Source organism: Diplotaxodon limnothrissa, linkage group LG23, assembly GCF_057381915.1.
Source record: "Diplotaxodon limnothrissa isolate DT_005_m linkage group LG23, D_limnothrissa_male_GT1.1, whole genome shotgun sequence".
In the NCBI taxonomy this organism is placed as follows: Eukaryota; Metazoa; Chordata; class Actinopteri; order Cichliformes; family Cichlidae; genus Diplotaxodon; species Diplotaxodon limnothrissa.
Window position 1 is genome coordinate 49,912,937 of NC_140617.1, and position 21,317 is coordinate 49,934,253.

Sequence of the window (21,317 nt, forward strand, 5' to 3'; positions counted from 1 at the left end):
AGAAAAAGAAAAAAGAACCAAATAGATGCCACTCATAAGAATGATTCCATTAGCATTTGTCACAAAAACGTTTCATCTATGGCGCTGTTCTACTGTACCTGAGCACTCACAGTGCTTTATACAACATTCCTCATTCACCCGTTCACACAAGCACTTTTAAAAAAATGCTTTTTCTATCTAACATTCACACACATTCATACTCTGATGTATGAATTGGGATTAGTATCTCGCACAAGGATATTTGAGATGCAGAATGGAGCATCCACAGATCGAAGCAATGACCTGCATTTGGTGAACTTTTGTCTGTTTTGTTTTAAATGCCTTTGTATTTTTGTGCGAAGACCTTTGTGATGTTTGTCTTGAAAGGTGCTATATAAATAAAATTTTAGTAATGGTACTGATCTACCACCTGAGCTAAAAAAGCCAAAGAGTTGATTCTGTTCATGTGGAAGTTTTCAGTGGGAGAAACGTTTCGTCACTCATCCAAGTGACGTCTTCAGTCTGAAGAAGTAAATAAGGGGAGACAGCTGGATCAAAGAAAGGCCTTTTAAAGGAATGGTTTAATAACGTCGAACGCATGCGGTGTCTGTTAGTAAAGAAAGCATTAATCAAAGCTAAAATGTCTTTGAGAAGTGTTGAACGAATGGAGTCTAGAAGGCTCATTAATGGTTTAGAGGAAGAGATCACTGAAGTTAACACAACAGAGTGAGGACACTTCTTTTTGTGATTCTAGTCTGTGGAAGGCTTTCGAACTGTGTTTATTTACACTGTCAAAACGTCCAGCCCACTGTGACCAAAATATTACAAAATTCACATACAGGAAAAACACAAACCTCATTCAAATGACTTCAACCAGGAGTCCTTAAAACAGTTCAGAAATATACTCAAACTTATGTGTGTAATACAGACATATACTCTTATATAGGACAATGACACAGATGGAATTAGATGGTGAAATATTTATTCACGGTAACTTATTACTTATTTCAAAAATAATAAAATTCTAGTAAAAAAGTAGCCAAACCACCACACTGTCCAATTGTGTCTAAATGAAAGGGAAACAAAATACCCGGACTAAAGGTGCAGTTACAGCCCGTTAAGATGCTCGACTGGCAAAGACAGACACGTTTTCATTTTTAGATTCTTTCAGTATCACAAAGTGTCACGTGGCCCTAAAGTTCCATTTACAGGTTGAAACAAACAAGTGTGTTGTGATTCCATTTATACAGAGTTAAACTGGGATATATAGCATCAGTCCAGTTCTGAAATGTTCATGTAGAGGTGACAGTCCTGTGTTATGCATTAGCTACACAGATTTGAGACACAGCGTTCGAACATCTGCAGCTGAGCACTATATAGCAGAAAAAGCTAAGCTAGTCTTATAAAAACTTCAGAAAAGCAGACATATTAAAGATAGCCAGTGCTGCACCTCAGCCTCATAGTAGATACACTTATGGTATCAATGTGAAACAAGCCATCTTCGTTCAGTCAGTCAATACTTCGTTGTCCCCAACGTCTGCCAGCCCATACTGGCAGGGTGACAATGACGCCGCGTTCACGGCTGCAACATTTTGGAAATCAAACAACAATTAGTTGGAAATTGCTGTAATCCTACTGATGCAACAGCAACACAGCAGTTAGTACATCTTTGAAAGCACACAGTCAAACATGCACACAACAGGGCCCTGTACTACGAAGCAAGTCCAGTATATCCCATCCTTTATTCTCTTACTGGAATATCTGAAATCAGGATAAAACCTCCCATCGCTGGTCAACCCGGGATTTCTCTGCACTATCACATGAAAGGGATGGTGTTGCCTGGTCAAACATGGTACGTAAACAGCCAGCAGAGCAGCAGATTTTACAGTGCTACCCCTCAGCCTCCTATGGTATTAATTTCAAAAACCTATGTCGCCTCATTCTTGAGTTATCGCTTCACAAACTTGGGCCTGTCGGCAGGGTGACCACAGTCCCCATCAGTCTGATACGGCTGAGAGTTAAGAAGGAAGATAAAAATATGAGAAGTTAAACACATGCAGTAACAGAGGTGCTGTACACTGCTTTAGTATTAAAATTATATGAAGTTTAGCCGATTTGAAACCAGGAAGGAAAGCTGCCAAAACTGCTGACTGTGTAACTTATCAAACTTCTCAATATCACAGCTCTATCATTAAGACATCAGAGGATCTGATGGACTATAATGTAATGAAATGTCTGTTTGAAAGAGTTTTTATTGTATCAGCTGCAACTTGACAGTGAATGAATACAAGAGCAGAATTCATTTGATACAAACTGAGCGAGTACAACAAGGAGCTCTGTTTTGGGACCATACACTAATCCTCACAGAACTGAAACGGTTTAATTGCAGCGAACATGTAGACTTCACACACTAAAAATAATTTAGACCCTCCCAGTATCCACACACAGAGGTCTGAGGGACCGCACAGACTGGTACGTAGGTGGTGATCTGCGATCTCTATCATAACCTCTTTTTATAAGAGGTTAGTTACCATGGGTACATGAGTGATATATACCACGTCTTACTGCACCATCTAAGTAAAGAAAATCCAGGGTTAACCCTGAGATGACCTGGATAAGACCATTTTTATCTTGACCATCCTGCTTCATAGTAGAAGCCATAGGACATGAGCTGGATGTGCCACAAGTACAAAACAGGCCCCAAAATAACCGGCAGCGTGTTTGGGGCTTGAGTCACTGGTTGAACAGCAGCGCTCGCACACATTGGCAGAAAGACATTTTTCAGAACACTATTTAACCCCCACATGGCAGAAAGTGTCATCTGTTTTTTTAAAGCACGGCATGGTCAGGGACACGAACAGGTAAGTGTGGCGTTCTAAAGTAACAGATAAACATTGGTTGGACTTTAAGCCAAAGAGTAAACGGCCGTCCACGCAGGATGTGATCACGGTGTATCGCTGTGTTGTTGAGAGTCAGCGGCCTGCAGACATTCAGGTTCTCGAGGGTTAACTCCAAACTTCATGCCACCAGCAGCCATCTTGATAGTTGTTGCCTGAAGGTCTCCGTCACTACAAATCACTTCCTATGTGGGTGCCTTTAATAACAGCTGTTTGCTATGAGACAACCAAAACACACACAGAATGCAGCAAACTTCAAACACTACTTTGAAGAGAATTCCAGGAAAACTGCTTTTTTTGGGAAACTGAGTCGCAGCAAAGACAGCAGGAGGCCAGCTTTGTTTAGGCCAAGCAGATACATCAGACAACAGTGCAGAGCAATGGACACTGTCATGACTTCATGCTAGTGAGCACACAAGCCACTAAAATGTGAAAAAGCTGAAGCGGGTTGCTTCACACCTTAATAACAGACAAATGGAGCACCAGAGCAGATATCAACAGTCGTACACAGTAAGTCAATTTAAACCCTTTCCCGCTTCGGTCTGTCGAACACGACACAAATGCAGCATGCAATTCTAGTCATTTGCTTCAGCTGGATATTGCAGCACCCACAGACGCCTTCTCACAGTTTTATCCAAATCTCTGCGAGCGTGTTCAGCTGCTGATCGACGCTGACACAGTACAGATTCCCCTGTCAGCACCGCTCACTGCTCAACTCTAGGTGTGTAGTCAGGCCGTCGAGTCTGAATGATCTTTGGTCGTGGTGGGCGGGGCTTGTCATCCTGGTCGCTGTCATCGGGTGCGGAGCTGTCACCGCGTTCGTCGTCGCACACATGGACGACCACGCTGGGAGTGGTTGGTGTTGCTGTGTGAAGCTCGTACTTCCCCCCTAAGAATAAAACAAAAAAAGGTCAAATTGGAGGACGTTTCCCACAGGGCGTGCTACAATGTACCAAGTCACTGTGCAGCGATGAGGTTTCCCTCTTCAGCGATAGAGATAATGCAAAATGGAGAACAAAGCTGTCACGATCCTGACGACCTGATGATCTCAGTTTTAGATGTCAATGAGGTCTGACATCAGCTGGCAATTTCAAATGTATCAAAGAAACTATTTTAATCATTCAATTTTAGGAAACATTGCTTTTATACATCTGGAGGCAGAATCTAGATGCTTTAGCCACATCAGCCGACACCAACTCCTAACCCATACTACCTTTACTTCTTCTAACTTTGACATTGGTGGTGTGAACATAGCATCAGCATGTGGAGCTGCAACAGGTCTAAATAGTTTTAACAGTCAAATAGTCAAATTTAAAGTAATAGGGAACAGCTTTACTAAGTGACAAACGTGTTTCGGGGTGTGGCCTTCATCGGGGTCATTGAAGGCCACACGCCAAAGCGTGTTGGTCACTTAGTAAAGCCGCCCCTATCCAGTCTTTAAGTCTGACGTCATTAGCCGTTCCCGGGCCTAAACTCTGCTGCAGGTCCCAAAGTCACATGATCACTGCGGCATTACTGAGAGTTAAAAACTGTCTAAATTCTTTCATCTGTAATAAAATGATCAGCGTTGCTGCTTTACCAGGTGTAACAATTAAGTTTAACATCCAGGCATCCATGAAAACAGGATTTATTACATTTAACAGAGTTAGAAGTTAACAGGAAGTTAGCTCGCTAGCTTCCACCTAAACATGATGTAGCATGTTCTGACTGAGAGATTTCTGAAAAATTCAAACGTACAGCTCTGCTACCACTTCCAACATAAATCAAGACAAAACTAAACAGCAGTGACGTTTGTAGGGTTACTGAAGTTGGGCTAGCTGGTATATAATGATGTGCTACGTGATCGCTAGCGACACAGCTATGTTAGCATAGCATAAACACGGTGAAGCTGGAGGATGAACGCTAACTTTTTTGCTACTTGATAAAAGTTAACGTGAGGGTTCCTGATGGTTAGAGACAAATGCAGTCACATAGCAGGATGCTGTAAACGGACCAAGCTTCAGTCAGGAGAACAACTGAGATTATCCATCCACAATACCAGGTTAGTCACTAATATACTGCTGCATGGGCTGGGCTGTAGTTACATCGTAAGGTTTTAAAAACAGAGCTTTAACATGATTAGCGGTAATAAAAACCGAGAGGCCGACAGTGATCACTGACTGTTTGTAAGGGCTTGTAGATTACATAGAACAAGACACAAAGCATTAAAACAAGTTAAAAACACAACAGCCTTAGTGAACACAGCAGTTTGGAAGCAGGATTCGTCACGTCATCACTTAAAGACCGGATTACTTTAAGTGTTGCTGGAGTCTTCGGGTCATCAGATCTTTGTCTTCTCCATGCACCTTGGAAGAAGGTGAAGTTGTGCCAGAAACATTTGTTGGTTTCTAATCCTCACTGCTTTTAAATGTGCTGTGTGTCTATGCTAGCAGATGTGCATGAAGTGTGGGTTTCCCATCACTTCCCTGAGCTCAGTGTCACCCATGTCTCTCGAGGAGCCATTCGCCTGTACGGCTATACAAAGCTGTGTTGCCAGACTTTCACTAACACATCATCATAATCATAATAATCATAATAATCATAATAATAACAACAACAACAACAACAACAATAATGGATTGTGTGACATGCACAAGACTTGTAAGCATTAATTTATAGAACCTCCCCCACATTTCATGAAAGTTTGACCTTGAAGAAGAGGTCAGAGGTCAAAAGTAACGTGATATTTAGAATCCCTATATGTATTCAATAGAAACAAGAGCAGTAAGAAACATAATAAAGTTGTATAGTGCCATTTAAAACTGACTTTTACCTTCAGATCTTTCTATTGCCCATGAAAAAGAGGTCAGTGGTCAAATGTGACATATTTTAAATCTTTTAAATCTTATCTGCAATACCTTCTATATGTTCACAATACACTGTTTGTAATAATGATAGTTTCTAAGCCTTTTAGTCAATTATTGACCAATTATCATGAAACTGACCTTGAAGATCTCAGTGTGAATGGTTTGTATCATAATTCAGGGCTCAGCTTCCTGAGTATCTGGAATCTAGTATGCACTGTTGCTCTATTTACGTGATGTCATCTCGATCCCGGCCTGGGACATCTTTTCTCTAAGGAGATTGTTTTGTTGTACATGGTCCCTGTTAAATAAAGTGGAAATGAAAATGAAACACTGCAATGAGCACCTACCATAGCGCAGCTCCTTAAGTGCAATAGATGGTTCTTTTGTCCTTTTTAAATCTCATTTTATAGTTTTTCTCTTTATTATTTCTGTTCTTTTCAGTGCAGCAGGGACAGCACTTAATTTTGTTGTATTTGTTTCCGTGACAGTAACGACGCTCTGATCGCGGTGTTGGGTTTTCCCTCTAACCACCACACCTGTCTGCAGTTCTGCTGGCAGTCATTGCTACCTGGCTCCTGACTTTGAGTTGTAGGCGTTGATGTCAATATCAGTGTGGAGACAAGCTCACACACTTTGCACTTGTAATCAGTTGTGATGAATTTATCGAGAATTAAATGAAGGAAGACAAAAAGATTAAAAGAAGAGGAACAGCGTTTTAAATCATGTACCACTCAGCTTCGTTCCAAGCCTGTAAAGAGCCTTCAGTTTGCATTTGAGGCTGCAGGAAGTGTCGATTGTGTTTTACAAACCTGTCACACATTCACACACGGATGGAAAACACAAATCATAATGTGTTGTATACCTGGCCCCAGTTTAGAGATGGCACAAAGCAGGTCATAGTTGATGACCGGTGTGGCGTCCTGAGACTGTTCCCAGCCGACTGGAGGGGAAGCAGGAGGCGAGATCAGGAACTGCTTCTCTGGCTTGGGAGGCTCCAGCCGAGGACTCCCTATGTGCACAGACTACACAGTGCAAAGGCAGGGCAGCACTTTATAATAACCAGCAATATATCACAGGTTTACTGAGACTGTAGCATCATATAGAAAGAAATGGATTGATGATTATGTTTCTGTCACCTACCTACCCAGCTAACTAATGCACTGATATTTATACAGTGCTTCTATAGTCGTACCACTGAAGCCACACAGTCACATTAAACTGTAGATTCAGTGATTTATTGGATAATTTTTCCTGTGTATTTCACCAACTTTAACTACAGTGAGAAAATTATTTATTCAATCCTCCTCTGACTTTGTAAGTTTGCTTAAAAACAAACGAACAGTTTCTCATTTTTAGGGTAGTTTCATTCTAGTAGAAGAAGAAAAAACGTTGCAAAGGTCCCACTGCTCCAGTGAGAGTACCACCCAAAGTCCCCACAGCAAACATGGAGGTGGAAATCCTATGCTTCTGGAATCCGCCCTACTGTGAAGTGGAACGTCTAATCACTGCCCACTGCGTCATTCACCACAGGACATTGTGCACCGGTCGCAGCAGATGGCCCCGCCCCTCCCTGAGCCTGGTTCTGCTGGAGGTTTCTTCCTGTTAAAAGGGAGTTTTTCCTTCCCACTGTCGCCAAAGTGCTGCTCATAGGGGGTCATATGATTGTTGGGTTTTTCTCTGTATGTGTTATTGTAGGGTCGACCTTACAGTATAAAGCACCTTGAGGCGACTGTTGTTGTGATTTGGCGCTGTGTACATAAAACTGAACTGAAATGTTTATTATTTTGTAGCATTAGAAAGGATGAATTAATCAGCTAGCTGACATAAAGCAAGCTAACAACATTGTTTAGGTAGACAGAATGTAACACTTATAAACTACACTAAGTTATTCTATTCTTATATACATATACAGAGCAGCAGCTCCATTCATATTAAACTGAAGCTAACATGTCAAATTTAGTCTGGAGGATGCTGACCGGTGTCACAATAAGTGAAAGTATGCACATCTCTATAAGAGAAGAACGAACACTGCTATAACACACAAGCTAATGTTCTTCCACAATGTACAAGCTGTTTTTTAGTTATTATTTCAATTTTCATTTATTATTCCAAACTCTGGGACAACCATAGATGACATTCAGAAAGTGAATCAAGAGCTCCGCCTGGTTTAGCGCGTTGAAGGTCTGAACAAGTTACATTCATGTGTCTGATAGATCTCAGCCTACAGATATTACCTGAGCGAAGTAAAGTCTCATTTCTTTGCCGTTGAAGTCCGTCTTATGTAGTCGGAGTCTCGCCTCCGCTGCAGCCAGAGCATCTCTGAAACTGATCCTGATCCGCCGAAACGACTTGAAGTACTGGAACTGCACCTCCGAGTCGAATGAACGGAACAAGGCCTCAAAGCCAGCCTGGAAACACAGAGGAAGCAGACAGCAGGAGGAGACTGAAGTAATGACTGAGATCTCTGAACCATCTTACAGACTTCAACTCCGTTCAGCCCATTTAGCACTTTCTTCACTAAAAATATTGAGCAAGAGCCAGTTTGAAGATTCTATGAATAAAGGCACAGACATCTGGATCATGCAGACACACTGAAATGATCGATATTACCTAAACGCCTACAGATTAGCACACATTAGTGCAGATGTAGGATTCATCTTTTTCTTAACACTGTTTTATTATCGAGTTGCACCAACAGCTTAAGGAAACTATGTTAAAAAGCACGGCCATGCTGCAAAATCCTCATTACTGTGTTTTACAGTCAGTCTTGGCTGTCATTACACCATCTAACAGTCGAGTTGCTGCATTACTACTGAAAGACCGTTTTTAGAGGGTAGTTGAGCTGGATGCTTGGGTTGATTCAGCTGTAAAATCACGTTTAAGCAGACCTCTCAATAGCTACATTACATGATGAACTGCACATAAAACCTATATACAGTCAACACAAAATGCAGTTGGAAGCTGCTGGTCGAGCCTGGAAGCCAGTAAAGATGTCTCAGGATGCACACAGGGTCAGCTGCAGTCAAATTCCAGGAAATCCTTTAGTGACACCGTACTGTTACCTGCACCTCAGAGTGGTGGAATAATTCCCGGCTGGTCACCGAGGCCACCAGGCAGAACCGGTTACATTTAGTGGTCTTAATGTGCATGACAGGCGACCCGCCGATCTGCAACCTTTTCCACCTGATAACTGAGTTCAGGGTGCGATGCAATGCTGTAACAGTCAATGAAGTTGAGGAAGAGGAGGGACGAGGTTGGAGGACTGTTGCTTTCCCCAGGGTGACGGATGAGCAGAGACAACGGGATGTTCCAAACAGGACCGTGGTCGGGTTCTTCCCCAGCACTGGCTTCACATGCGCAGCAGCAGTTTTTCTCCTTCGGTGCCCACAGTACATCAAGTCCACAACGTTAGAGAGGCAGTGCGGCACATTCCAAGATTATGAAACGAGAATCTAAAGTTAGAAATTGAAAACAACATCTAACATTTGCTAATCTGCGTTTTCTTCTGCTGCAGCTTGTTCCTGTCTCGCTCAGCAGCAGACTGAAAACTCAAGGAATTTTCCAGAGATTTGGGTGTGGAGAGCTGAAAATGTCACTCACACTTTAATCTCTCTCTCTCTCCCAGATCCAAAGCCACTTAAATGAGGCCCTGCCAGCCTATGACGCATTAGCCACAGTCCCCTCCTCTCTTTTTCCTGGTCTCATTCACTGCAGGCCAATCATCGGTGGAAGGAGGAGGGAAATCTATTTTCTTCTCTCTTCCTATTCCTCCACTGACAGATACAACACTGACTAATCATACATAATGAAGGGCAGTGACTGCGTCTGTGCGAGAGAGTGGGAGACAGAGCTGACATCACTGCCTCCTGATGCTGTTTCTTAGTGGAAACTATGACAGGGAGCCTCACTTTGGATTCCACACGCAGAACAAAAACATACATTCATATCTTTTCTTTGTATATATGACTGAAAGACAGAGAAATGACACAGGTAGCTGGGAGACTGACGCCCAAAGTAAAAAATAAAAGGGGTGAAGGAAGAGTAGAAAGACAGGACGAGTGAGAAGCATGAAGGGATCCAGAGGCAGGTTGATAACATGTTTCTGTGAGGCATTAATAGCAGAGAGCTTAAAGCTTCACACAATGACAGACAACACTGTGACTGCTCATACAGTCAACATCATCATCTTTATTGATAAAGCACTTTAAAACAACCAAAGTGCCGTACACTGGAACTGAATAATACAGTTACATAAGATATCAATTAAAGCCAAATAAAAGAAAAAGTATAATCTTTAATTAGTTAGATATTAACTAATTTAATTACAAGAAGAACTACGTCTCTCTGAGGCCGAAAGCCAAAGACTAAACATGACGGCTGACATATACAACATACATGACTTTTCATTTCATTGAGGGGGAAAAAAGTCACAATATTTACAAAGATCACCAAGAAGCACTTAGAGTGCAGATGTCTGCTAAATCAAATGACTGACCTTGAAGGAGAGGTCAGAGGTCGATGTTTTGAACAATGACCTTGGAGACTTTGGTAGATCTGAGCCAAATTTGAATGGATTGTTAAGACTCTGAAAAATCAAGTTTACAGACACCATGAAGCTACCAGCAGATTACTCCAACCTGGAAGTTCCAAGCTGAGTAAGCACACGTTTCATTTACGCTGTACAAAGCTAGTAACACACTGATAATATTCACGGGAAACTCAGTGGGACTGTAAAAACAACACTGGACGCCAACTGAATGTTCTTGCTGCTGTTAGACCTCAATCCCCTGATCATCACCGACATCTGTCACACATCTGTCACACTTGGGGTGGCTGCAGCTAGGTAGAGCAGGTCATCTACTGATCGGGCGGTTGGTGGTTCAATCCCTGGCTCCTCCAGTCTGCATGCCAAATATCCTTGAGCAAGACACTAACCCCAAGTTGTTCTCCGGTGCATCAGAGTATGAAAGTGTGTCAAGCTTAATTAGGTTACTTGGGTAAGTCTAAATTGCCCATAGGTGTGAACCTGAGTGTGAATGGTTGTCTGTTAGCCCTGCGACAGCCTGGAGACCTGTCCAGGGTGGACCCTGCCTCCTGCCCTACGGTAGCTGGGAAAGGCTCTAGCTGCCCTGCGACCCCGACAGAATGGATGGATGTTGTATAAAGCACTTTGAGAGTAGAAAAGCACTATAAGAATCAGTCCATTTACCATTTAACAGTGGACATGGCTACAAATTTTGCAGTGGAGCAACCATCAGCCAACTACTGTACATGGGTGACAAGCTATAAGCCAGGACACAGACTCACTGATCCACATCACCAGGATGTACAGTGAAGGCATCAGGATGTTATTCAGACTGGATAAGTACAGTCGAATGGCTGCAAAGACAGGCAAGCTCATCCGCACTGAAGGGGTGGAGGAACAACAGCAGATGTAGTACAAAAGCTACACGTACCTGGATATCCCACAGGCCAGTGGGAACATGATGACTATGCACAAAGGTCAGCCACAGTCAGGTACAGCCAGAAGGAAAAGCAGGTGCTGACAAGCCAGCTGAATGGTACGAATAAGCTCCAAGCTGTAAATGCATATGTCCAGTGTAGACGGTCAGAAAACGACTACAAGAAGACAGGACCAACTTCACCCCCGATCAGACCTGCACACTATTAGACCTCTGCCTCACCACCACATACTTCAAATACAACGAAGGCTTTTACAGACAAAAACATGGCTGTGCCATGGACTCCCCCGTGTCACCTATTGTAGCCAACCTTTACATGGAGGAAGTGGAAAGGAAGGCTCTTGGCTCTTTCAAAGTAAGAGTACCCAGCCACTGGTACAGATATGTGGATGACACCTGGGTCAAAATCAAGACACAAGAAGTGGAATCCTTCACCGCGCACATTAACGCTGTGGATAAAAACATCAAGTTCACCAGGGAAGACACAAAGGACAACTATTTGCCTTTCCTGGACTGCGCCGTGCACATTGAAGAGAACGGCAACCTCAACATCGAAGTTTACCGGAAGCCCACACACACGGACCAGTACCTCCTCTTTGACTCCCATCACCCTCTGAACACAAACTTGGAGTAATCAGGACCCTACACCACCGGGCAGAACATGTTCCCTCTAAGCCTGAAGGAAAAAAGAAGGAACACACACATGTAAAGGAAGCACTCAAAACGTGTGGTTATCTTAGGGCTGTGCGATATGACCAAAACCTCATGTCCCGATATCAGACATCTATCGTCCGATAACGATATAAATCACAGAAATGTAACATTTTTGTAAATTCTGTGAATCTCGAGCAGCTCGACTTGCGTGAAGTGTTTCCTGCTGCGCGTCGTGTAGCTGGAGTCGAGTGTTTTAACTGATGCATGAAACGATACGTTTTTAGACATAAGTTGTAACGGCGCCGTTTTCTTTGTGAGTATTTATTACACGGCGTGCTGCGGGGAAAAGCCTGTTCTAACGTTTGAGTCTAAGCTTTATTTTTTAGCACCTGGCGTCTTTTTTACTTCTCATCTGTAAATAATCTGCTCTTTCACGTGATTCAGTTTATTTTGAAAAGTCTCAACAGGATCTTGAGCTTTATTGTGAAAGATTTATGTGGAACAAACAAGCGGACACGCGATGGTTTTACCGTCGTTGTTGCTAACGACGACGCATAAAAACAGGTGCTTGTCCGTCTGTAGTGTGGTTATATTAAATATAAGAGAAAGAGATAACTTTAAGAAATTAATATAGCCCCTACAGTGACCATCAGAACCATGAACAAATATTGCCGTAAACAGTTTATTTTGCGACACCACGAAACAAACGATAGCGTAGAATGAAACGATAGACGCTTTTATATCATCATCCGATATATACGGTTATATCGAACAGCCCTAGGTTATCCTAACTGGGCGTTCTTAAAGTCAGCAAAGAGGCAGAGAAAAGAAGATCAGACACCAGCGAGGGAGGATAAGGAGGACAGACGCAACAACATTGTCATCCCCTATGTAGCCGGTGTATCAGAGAAACTCAGGAGGGTTTTCTCCAAGCACGACATCCCGGTGCATTTCAGACCCAGCAACACGCTCAGACAAAAACTGGTTCATCACAAAGACAAAACGCCAAAACACAGACTTAACAATGTGGTGTATGCTGTACAGTGCAGCGAGGAATGCCCAGACCTCTACATTGGAGAGACCAAACAGCCACTTCACAAGCGCATGGCACAACACAGAAGAGCCACCTCCACAGGACAAGGCTCAGCAGTCCATCTGCATCTAAAGGTCAAAGGTCACTCTTTCGAGGATGCCAATGTTCACATTTTGGACAGAGAGGACAGATGGTTTGAAAGAGGAGTGAAAGAAGCTTCTATGTCCACTGTGAGCGACCATCTTTGAACAGAGGCGGGGTTTACGACACCAACTCTCTGCCATCTATAATCCAGTTTTGAGATCCTTCCCAGACGCCTTAACGCCCACTCAAATCCTGGGCCATCTGACCTCAGGAAATCGCATGATAAGGTGGGGCCAGGTTTCACAATGAGCTCACCCGAAACTCTGGCTGATTGGGACCCACACCCAGTTTCACACCTTGGCTCAGGCGATTAGAGGATCATCAGGGGGTCCTTTGTCCCTCTGTGGGGGGAAACTCCCACTAGGTTTATATCTGGGACTCTCCACCATTTGACCTTAGAACTGAAGAAACTTCTCGGATGAGAGGTGAAACGTCTTCAAGCAACTTAAAGAAGTCCAGACGCTTTTCTTTGCAAGCTGCTTTGACTACGAGGACCTGGATGACTGAGAACCTTCACAGATACATGTCCTGTAACAATAAGCAGGCACAGAAAGAAACAGGGAAAACCCTCCACCCAAAGTCCATGACCACGACACTCTATGTCCCTATAAAAGAGGGAGGACAAGGATTAGCGAGTGTCAGAGCCACAATCCAGGACCTCAGCCCCAAACTATGCAAACCTGCCCCGGAGACTATCCAACACATCGTAGCAGGATGTAAGATGCAAGCTGTGACAGTGTTCACTGAGAGGCACGACCAAGTAGCTTAACTGATGTACAGGATCATCTGTGTGGCACGTGGACAACACAGTCCCAAGTCCTGGTGGGAGCCATCATCAAACGCTGTTGAGAACAATGAGGCTAAGGTCCTGTGGGACTCCAGATAAGCAGCTGTTGGACAACCAACCAGACACAGTGGTGGGCAGAAAACCATAGCTGTGATAGATCCTGTCCTAGCTTAGAACATCAGGAAGAACGAGCACGGGGAAATCGAGAGGTACCAGGGCTGAGGGAACAACTGAAGCAGATGTAGAAAGGTCTCTGAGGAGCTCTGATAATGGCTCTGCGTCAGTGCTCCCCATCCAACCGGTAGGAGCTTCAGAGGTGCTAGAAAGCAGAATGGGAGACACTGTCCAAAAACAGGTGCCAAGCTTTCAGCATCATACTCAGAAAGACCAAAGGCTTCAGCAACGTATTGTGCAAAGGCTGTGAATTCTTATATACATGCTAGAGCAGGGCGATATGACCAAAAATATTTATCACGATATACATTTGAAAATTTACAATAACGATATAACTGACGATATAAGTGACACTACACAAAATACTTTACAACTCCACAACTTTATTAGTGCAAAAAACCCATCAATGTATTTTCACTTTGTCAAGAGATTTTTGTTTTTATATAATTTGATCAGCTTCATGAAATGTGTTTTTCTGTTTTTTAAGCAATCTACATGTCTATGATTTTTCACCTTATAACTTTGTGATGAACTTATTCAGCTACTAAATCACTTCCTGTTTTTAGAGAACAGATGTAGAAAAGGGAAATAACCCGTTGCTTTGGGTCTGTGCAAACAAGCAGCTGTTTTTTATCTGCATTAAAGTTATATAAAAATATATCAGTGCAAATTCTTTGCTGACAGTTTAACCAAAAGGCATTTCCAGTGGAAACTGGCCGACATATCCTCAGCATAACCATGTATAATATCCACACTGTGTGTGTGTGAGAGACAGAAATGTGCAAACACAGTGCTGTAATATTAGTGAGCCTCCTGACAGTCTGCTGATGCTCAGTGTCCATCGAGTGTTGTGTATTGATGTTAAGCAACACTACAGAAACTACAGACATACTTGCACTAATCACCTGCAGGTCTCAGCCTCACCCTGCTGCAGCCACTGTGTGTGCAAGCCCAGCCCTGCATTTTTTCCATCCCACTGTTTTTGTTTCATCTACACATTTGTTTCCATTGCCTCACCAGGCAGACACAAAACAAGCACACATTTTTATGGCACCGTGCTCTCCTTTCTAGCACAGAAATAAAACTTGCACAGCTCAGCAAACATTAGTATTTAAGTTCATACTGGGGTACAGTGATCATGTGGAGACAGGCCTCTACTGCCCTCCTGAGGCCAGTAGGTGCATAGCAAAACTATAACAGAAAATTTGGAAAATCATCATTTTGCTGATAATACTGACAAACCTTCAGGTCTTAGAGAAAAATGAAGTTAGTGTCCAGCTAACTAGGTTAGTAGAACCAAGAAAGTTTAGAAAACTCTAGCAGAACCTGACTGTGTCCACTAGTTAAAAACATTTGTTTGTTAAAAAGAGTTTTCAGTGTTTTGCACACCTTTGCAGGGCTGTGCAATATGACCAAAATCTCCTCAATCAAAATTTATTTATATAGCACATATTAAAACAACAGTGTTGATCATAGTGCTTCACAGTCAATAAAAACATGAGACAGTTAAAACAAACAATAAAAGAGGACAACAAACAATAGGTAACAACGCAACAAGCTAAAAACAGCCAACTAGACAGAATCAAAAGCCAAAGTAAAAAAATAAGTTTTAAGACGTAATTTAAAAGACTGGATAGACTCGGCAGTGCGAATATGAACGGGGAGGTTATTCCAGAGTCTGGGTGCCACGATCTTATCCTGATATAAGACATTTATCGTCCCGACAACGATCTATATCACAAAAATTTAACATTTTCAGCTAATTCTGTGAATCTCGGGCAGCTCGACTTGCGTGAAGTGTTTTCAGCTGGGTGTTGTGTACCTGGAGTCCAGTATTAGATAAGTTGAAACAGGCGCATTTTTCTTTGTGAATATTTATTACACAGCATGCTGCGGGGAAAAGCCTGCTCTAAGGTTTATTTTTTAGCACCTGGCGGCTCCTTTTGGCCTCTCATTCATAAACACTCTGCATACTATTTCACATGATTCAGTTTATTTTGAAAAATCTCAACAGGCTCTTCAGCTTTATTGTGAAAGGTTTATGTGGAAATTAAACAAGCGGACGGCGGAGCCAGACGATCGTTGTTGCTAGCGATAACGCATAAAAACAGTCGCTTGTCTGTCCGTAGTGTGGTTATATTAAATATAAGAGAATGAGAGAACTTTAAGCAGTTGTACAGTGACCATCAAAACCATGAAAAATATTGCCGTAAACACTTTCATTTGCGACACCACAAATGGTAAAAATGGTAAATGGCCTGTACTTGTATAGCGCTTTTTCTAGTCCCTAAGGACCCCAAAGCGCTTTACACAATCATCCACACATTCACACACTGGTGATGGCAGCTACATTGTAGCCACAGCCACCCTGGGGCGCACTGACAGAGGCGAGGCTGAAGTGTGAAGTGAAGTGTCTTGCCCAAGGACACAACGACCGAGACTGTCGGAGCCGGGGCTCAAACCGGCAACCTTCCGATTACAAGACAAACTCCCAACTCTTGAGCCACGATCGCCCCACAAAACAAACGATAGATAGCGTAATATGAAACGATAGACGTTTTCATATCGTGAGCTGATATATATCGTTATACCGAACAGCCCTACACCTTTGGCTAAAATATATAAGAGGCTCTATTAAAAAACTGCTTCCTTGGTAAAACCTTCACAAACTCTGTTTGAGCCAATCTGCATTTTTCTGACGTGCATTTTAAAGATATTCAACTTGTTTCCAGTTTTTAAGCTTTTAAAACTCAATCACAGTATGTTATTTCTTCCTGCTGCTTCCTGCATCATTTATTTGTAGGCCAGAACTGCATGCAACTATGCTTTTTGCCATTTTACAAATTTAATAGTGCACTCTTAAAATACTTCCATGAAATACACATTGAACATGACCAACATCAGTATCACTATTAACAGCTGTGACTTATAGGTGAAAGGTTCCATTCATAGCAGCAATTTGGACATGCAAATATGTTTTTAGAAGGTAGAACAATGCAATGAACTTAGAATCTTTGTTTTAGGACTTCTTCAAATCCCAGTTCCAGTGTCAAGTCTTCATGGATCGGATTGTTTGTCCAGCACATCCCACTGATGTTGGACTGAGATCTGGAGAATTTGGAGGAACACTTAACACCTCAAACTCCTTGTTATGCTACTCAAACCATCACAGAACCTTGTTTGGCCCTTTATGGCAGGGAGCATTAACCCACTGAAAGACACTGCAGTCATCAGAGCACACAGTTTCCATGAAATGGTGCACATTTGTCTGCAACCATGCTTAGGTAGGTGTTACGTGTCCAAGTAGCATCAACATGGATGACAGGAACCAAGGTTTCCTAGCAGAACATTGCCCAAATTGTGATTGAATATGAACCTGAGTGCAATTCCATTCTTAATCCATAGTGTTTAATATGAGGTTGGCCCACGCGGTGCAGGTATAACATCTTCAAGTCTAGAACCCGTGGATATCACCAAACGCTGTTCTTCCTCCTTTAAAACGCTCTGCTAGGTCCTTACTGCTGTCAGCGACTCTTCGTTTTTTGGGTGTTTCTGCATTCATTTTTGTATCTAATAGCTGAAACGTGTGCTCCATTGGGTTGAGCTTCTTGTCTTTGAAGAATACCCTAATTCTTTAGGTGGGGTGGTAGCGCAGATCACCTACTGATCGGAAAGTTGATGGTTTGACCACTGTGTGCTCAAGTCTGCATGCCAAATATCCTTGGGCAAGATACTAACCCTGAATAGCTACGTGATGCAGTGTGGACGCACATGAATGTTAGATAGGAAGCACTTACGGACAAAGCATAGAAAGACATGATTGAGGCAAGTTGTGTAAAGCGCTGTATAAGAACCAGTGCAGAGAAACTTTAGGGCTGCTTTTGCAGTATCTTTTGATCTTCGACATATTTTGTCACATTTCTCTTGTTCCTGGTGAACTCCACAATGGGATTAGGGTGTCGCTCCCCTCCCTGTTCAGCCTGACGCAGTATATACTACAGTAGAAACAAAACTACAAAAGCAGCCTAGGTAGTGTTTGCCCTAGAAACATATTCAAATCCATTTAATGCTTCGTCTCCCCAAAATATGAAATGTACATGCATGCAGTAAGCTGCAGTAACACCAGAGATATGTTTTATTTCAAGGCAAAAGTGTTTAAACAGACGTTATTAACACATTTGCATGTACATACATATTAGCTGCCTAGCTTAATCTTTTCTAAGGAATATGAACCCTAGAATGCTCTTCATACTTGCTCACTACTGACTTCCTGGCTTTAAATATATTATCTCCCCCTGCTGGTAATGCAATTATTGCATGCAGTAATGCAACTTCTGCATGCATGTCTATTTCACGTTTTGGAGAGGCAAAGCATGAAATGTAGAGAATATGAGTTTTGAAAAAGTGAATGACTTCTTTACATTACATTAACAACAGCATGATGGAGAGAGGGCATGACGAGCTGACCAAAGTACAGGCTCAGCAGCACTTTCAGATTAGCATCTATAAGAATGTCTGAATAGAATAAGTTTAATCAGCGCTATATCAAATTTCAGTGCTATATAAAACATATGAAGTCCTATATAAGAAGTCATTTTATTAAAAATGGCTAGAATGCTTAAAACCCCTAAAACCTAACGGTATAAGCTCAGATTAGGGGCCTGTTGGAGGTATTTTCCCGCTTTGTAGTGATCAGTGTTGAGGTCACAACCAAGGCCAAGTGGGACTACCAGGACAAAGTCCACAGGAGTCCACTTACCGCTCTTCTGCGCTCCTCTGACCCCAAGCGATTACGACTACGCTGTATCACTGACTAATAAAAGAAAAACCAGGTCAGTGTTCAGTCCGTCACATCTCTCCCAGACAAGCTAAACACCCTCTATGCTCACTCAAACACAGTTTCATGTCCTCCAGTGGGGAGTGAGGCTGCCACAATGGCCTTCAAAAAGGTCAAGCTATATAAAGCTCCAGGACCAGAAAGCATTCCTGGTCATGTTCTCAGAGCACGTGTGACCAGCTGGCAAAGGTGATTGCCAATATCTTCAACATCTCCCTTCAGGGCGTCCACCACCATTCCCATCGCCAAGAAACAAGTGGTCTGTCTAAATGACTACTGCCCTGTTGCACTAACATCAGTCATCACAAAGCCAGCAGACAGTCAGACTACACATCCAGTCTACCTCCCTTACACGCTGGTCCAATTAGCCTACAGAAGAAACCGAGCCACAGACGTTGCCATTGCATTGGCCACACACACACTGCCCTGCCCACCTGGAAAAAGGGAACATATATGTGTGAAAGCCCTTAGCTGACTACAGCTCAGCATTCAACATGACAGTGAGAGTTGGAAAACACACTTCCTCCTCGCTCATCACAAACACGGTACAGTACAGATGATATGACCATCACGGGCGACGATGACACAGTCTACAGAGTGGACATGAAGGGACCAAACAACTGGTGCTAGGACAACAACCTCTCTCAACATCAGCGAAACAAAGGAGGCGACAGTGGACTACAGGAAACAACAAAAACGAGTTGACCTTGGTGGCTGTCAGCCAAATCTGATTGGACTGGTAACATAACCCCGCACTACACTACTTCAGTTTTATCAGAATTCATTCAAAACTTTTGAGCTGTCACGTATAAGACAAAAGAAAGAAAGAAAGAAAAAGAAACGGATGTCGTGTGAGGAAATGCCACAAACAAGTCACGTAGGTTCATCTCGAGTTCAGCCACTATCAAACTGAAGCCACCGGTTATTGTTTACGAACCGTTGTTGAAAACGTTATGCTTAAGCTAGTTACCGTGAGGATGTCTCATTACTGAAATCACAATAGCAACTAATTAGATGAGCATCAAACATCAAAAGAGAAGTTTTTGATGTTTGTGTTGTTACTCAACTGAGTCTCTCACCAGCTGCTGCACATTGCTGCACCCAGCATCCACAGGAGAAACTGCTCCAAAGGTGAAAGTGACGTAACTGCACAAATTATTAGTATCACACAGTCCTGGCTTCACCGGCACAAATCTGTTTTTCCACACAGCACATGTCCACTGGGACTGAATACTCCCTGCCTGCCTCAGAATGATTCTGCTGGTTTTATTTTCATCAAATATTAATGCAGTGACATTTCTGATTTACAGGATGGGGAGTCCACGAAAATGCTCACCGATTTGGGATTCGCCTTGGTGACAGAACCACCTGTTAACCTGCTCACCTCCTTCCCCCAAGAAGCTGCAGGAGATGTAGGAGACCATCCATTATGCATTTCATTTCAGCCATGTTCCCCTGTGTGACATCAACGAACACCCTGACTATTCGGTTTAATCCAGGAGCATTTTGGGTCTGAACCCAACTGGACCTTCTTTTCTGATTAAAGCTAGCAAACAGACTCCAAACCAGAGGAAAGTCGAACCTCAGGAATGAACTAAAGAAATTCCAAAGTCCCAGAGACGGTTTCCAGCAGAATCAGTTTGGGGCGTGACTATAGCTACTACTATACTAGTCTTTAATGGAGCTAATTCATTGATTTTCATGGATGGATGCCAGTAATCCCCCTGCCACCAGATGGAGCGATGAAACCACATAAACCTGTGGCTCTCCTGCACACACATCTTTCTCATTTAAGGCTACTGTGCTCCATAGATACACGTTTATTCCTGTCATACTATCAGATAATTTCACATTTTGGTTTAAAAACAAAGAACAGTCTCTAATGAACTACACAAAAGCGCCAAAGCTATTGGTTCATGTTTCACGTTCATATGTAAGCACTGTTTAGCTGCGCCGCACACAGGCCAGTGCCTGACAGCTTACCTTAAGCCTTTCCTCGTTGAATAAATCCTCCGCCACTTTGCAGGCCACCAGGGCGTCCGGTAAATCCGTGAACTGAACATCTACCGGGGCCGCCTCCTCCTCGCCGCCATTATCCGCCTGCTGCATCACCCAAATATCTGGAAACATCGACAGCCTTCCGTCAGCACCGACACATACTGCTTACTGCCTGACTCTACACCTACCAACACCTTTGATATGCCGCGTACCAAAACCAGGACATGAAGCTATTTTTGTGGATAAACATATTATTATGACAAAGGCGTCGCTGCGCTGTTTACCCGCCGGTGTTAGCAGCGATGTCCTTTCTGTGTGTGCTTTCAGGCGGCCGCTGGCTCCTCACTGTGCTCTCAAACCCGAGCTACTGTCTGACATCAGCTGCACTTACAGCTACCTGTAGCTACACGGAACAGCGGAAGCACTTCCGGGTTTTCTTCTTCGCCGGGCCTTCGCGGCAGTTTACATCCGTTCACGGTGCGTTACTGCCGTCTCACGTTCCTCAG

At 43.0% G+C, this 21,317-nt stretch overlaps 1 protein-coding gene across 3 annotated transcripts; it reads right to left on the reverse strand.

Moving 5' to 3' along the window:
* Nucleotides 1–902: 902 nt before the first annotated feature.
* rcan1b (regulator of calcineurin 1b) lies at nt 903–21,214 on the reverse strand. 3 transcript variants are annotated; one of them, XM_085348236.1, is made up of 5 exons: nt 21,096–21,214; nt 20,797–20,933; nt 7,957–8,130; nt 6,585–6,744; nt 903–3,765 (listed from the first exon to the last, which is right to left on the reverse strand). In XM_085348236.1, the coding sequence occupies exons 2-5, from the start codon at nt 20,920–20,922 to the stop codon at nt 3,581–3,583; spliced, it is 645 nt and encodes a 214-aa protein (XP_085204362.1). In that variant the 5' UTR covers nt 20,923–20,933; nt 21,096–21,214; the 3' UTR covers nt 903–3,580. The 3 variants fall into 3 exon arrangements, with proteins under 3 accessions (XP_085204362.1, XP_085204359.1, XP_085204360.1); XM_085348233.1 differs by lacking the exons at nt 20,797–20,933; nt 21,096–21,214 and adding an exon at nt 8,785–9,341; XM_085348234.1 differs by lacking the exons at nt 903–3,765; nt 20,797–20,933; nt 21,096–21,214 and adding exons at nt 5,891–6,020; nt 8,785–9,341.
* Between the last annotated feature and the right edge of the window lie 103 nt (nt 21,215–21,317).

Coding starts and splice junctions, on each gene's coding strand:
- rcan1b (XM_085348233.1), bottom strand. CDS start 9,117: ATGTACTGTGGGCACCGAAGGAGAAAAACTGCTGCTGCGCATGTGAAG. Junction 6,745..7,956: donor TGAGACTTTACTTCGCTCAG/GTAATATCTGTA, acceptor TGCACTGTGTAG/TCTGTGCACATAGGGAGTCC. Junction 3,766..6,584: donor CATCTCTAAACTGGGGCCAG/GTATACAACACA, acceptor TTTTATTCTTAG/GGGGGAAGTACGAGCTTCAC.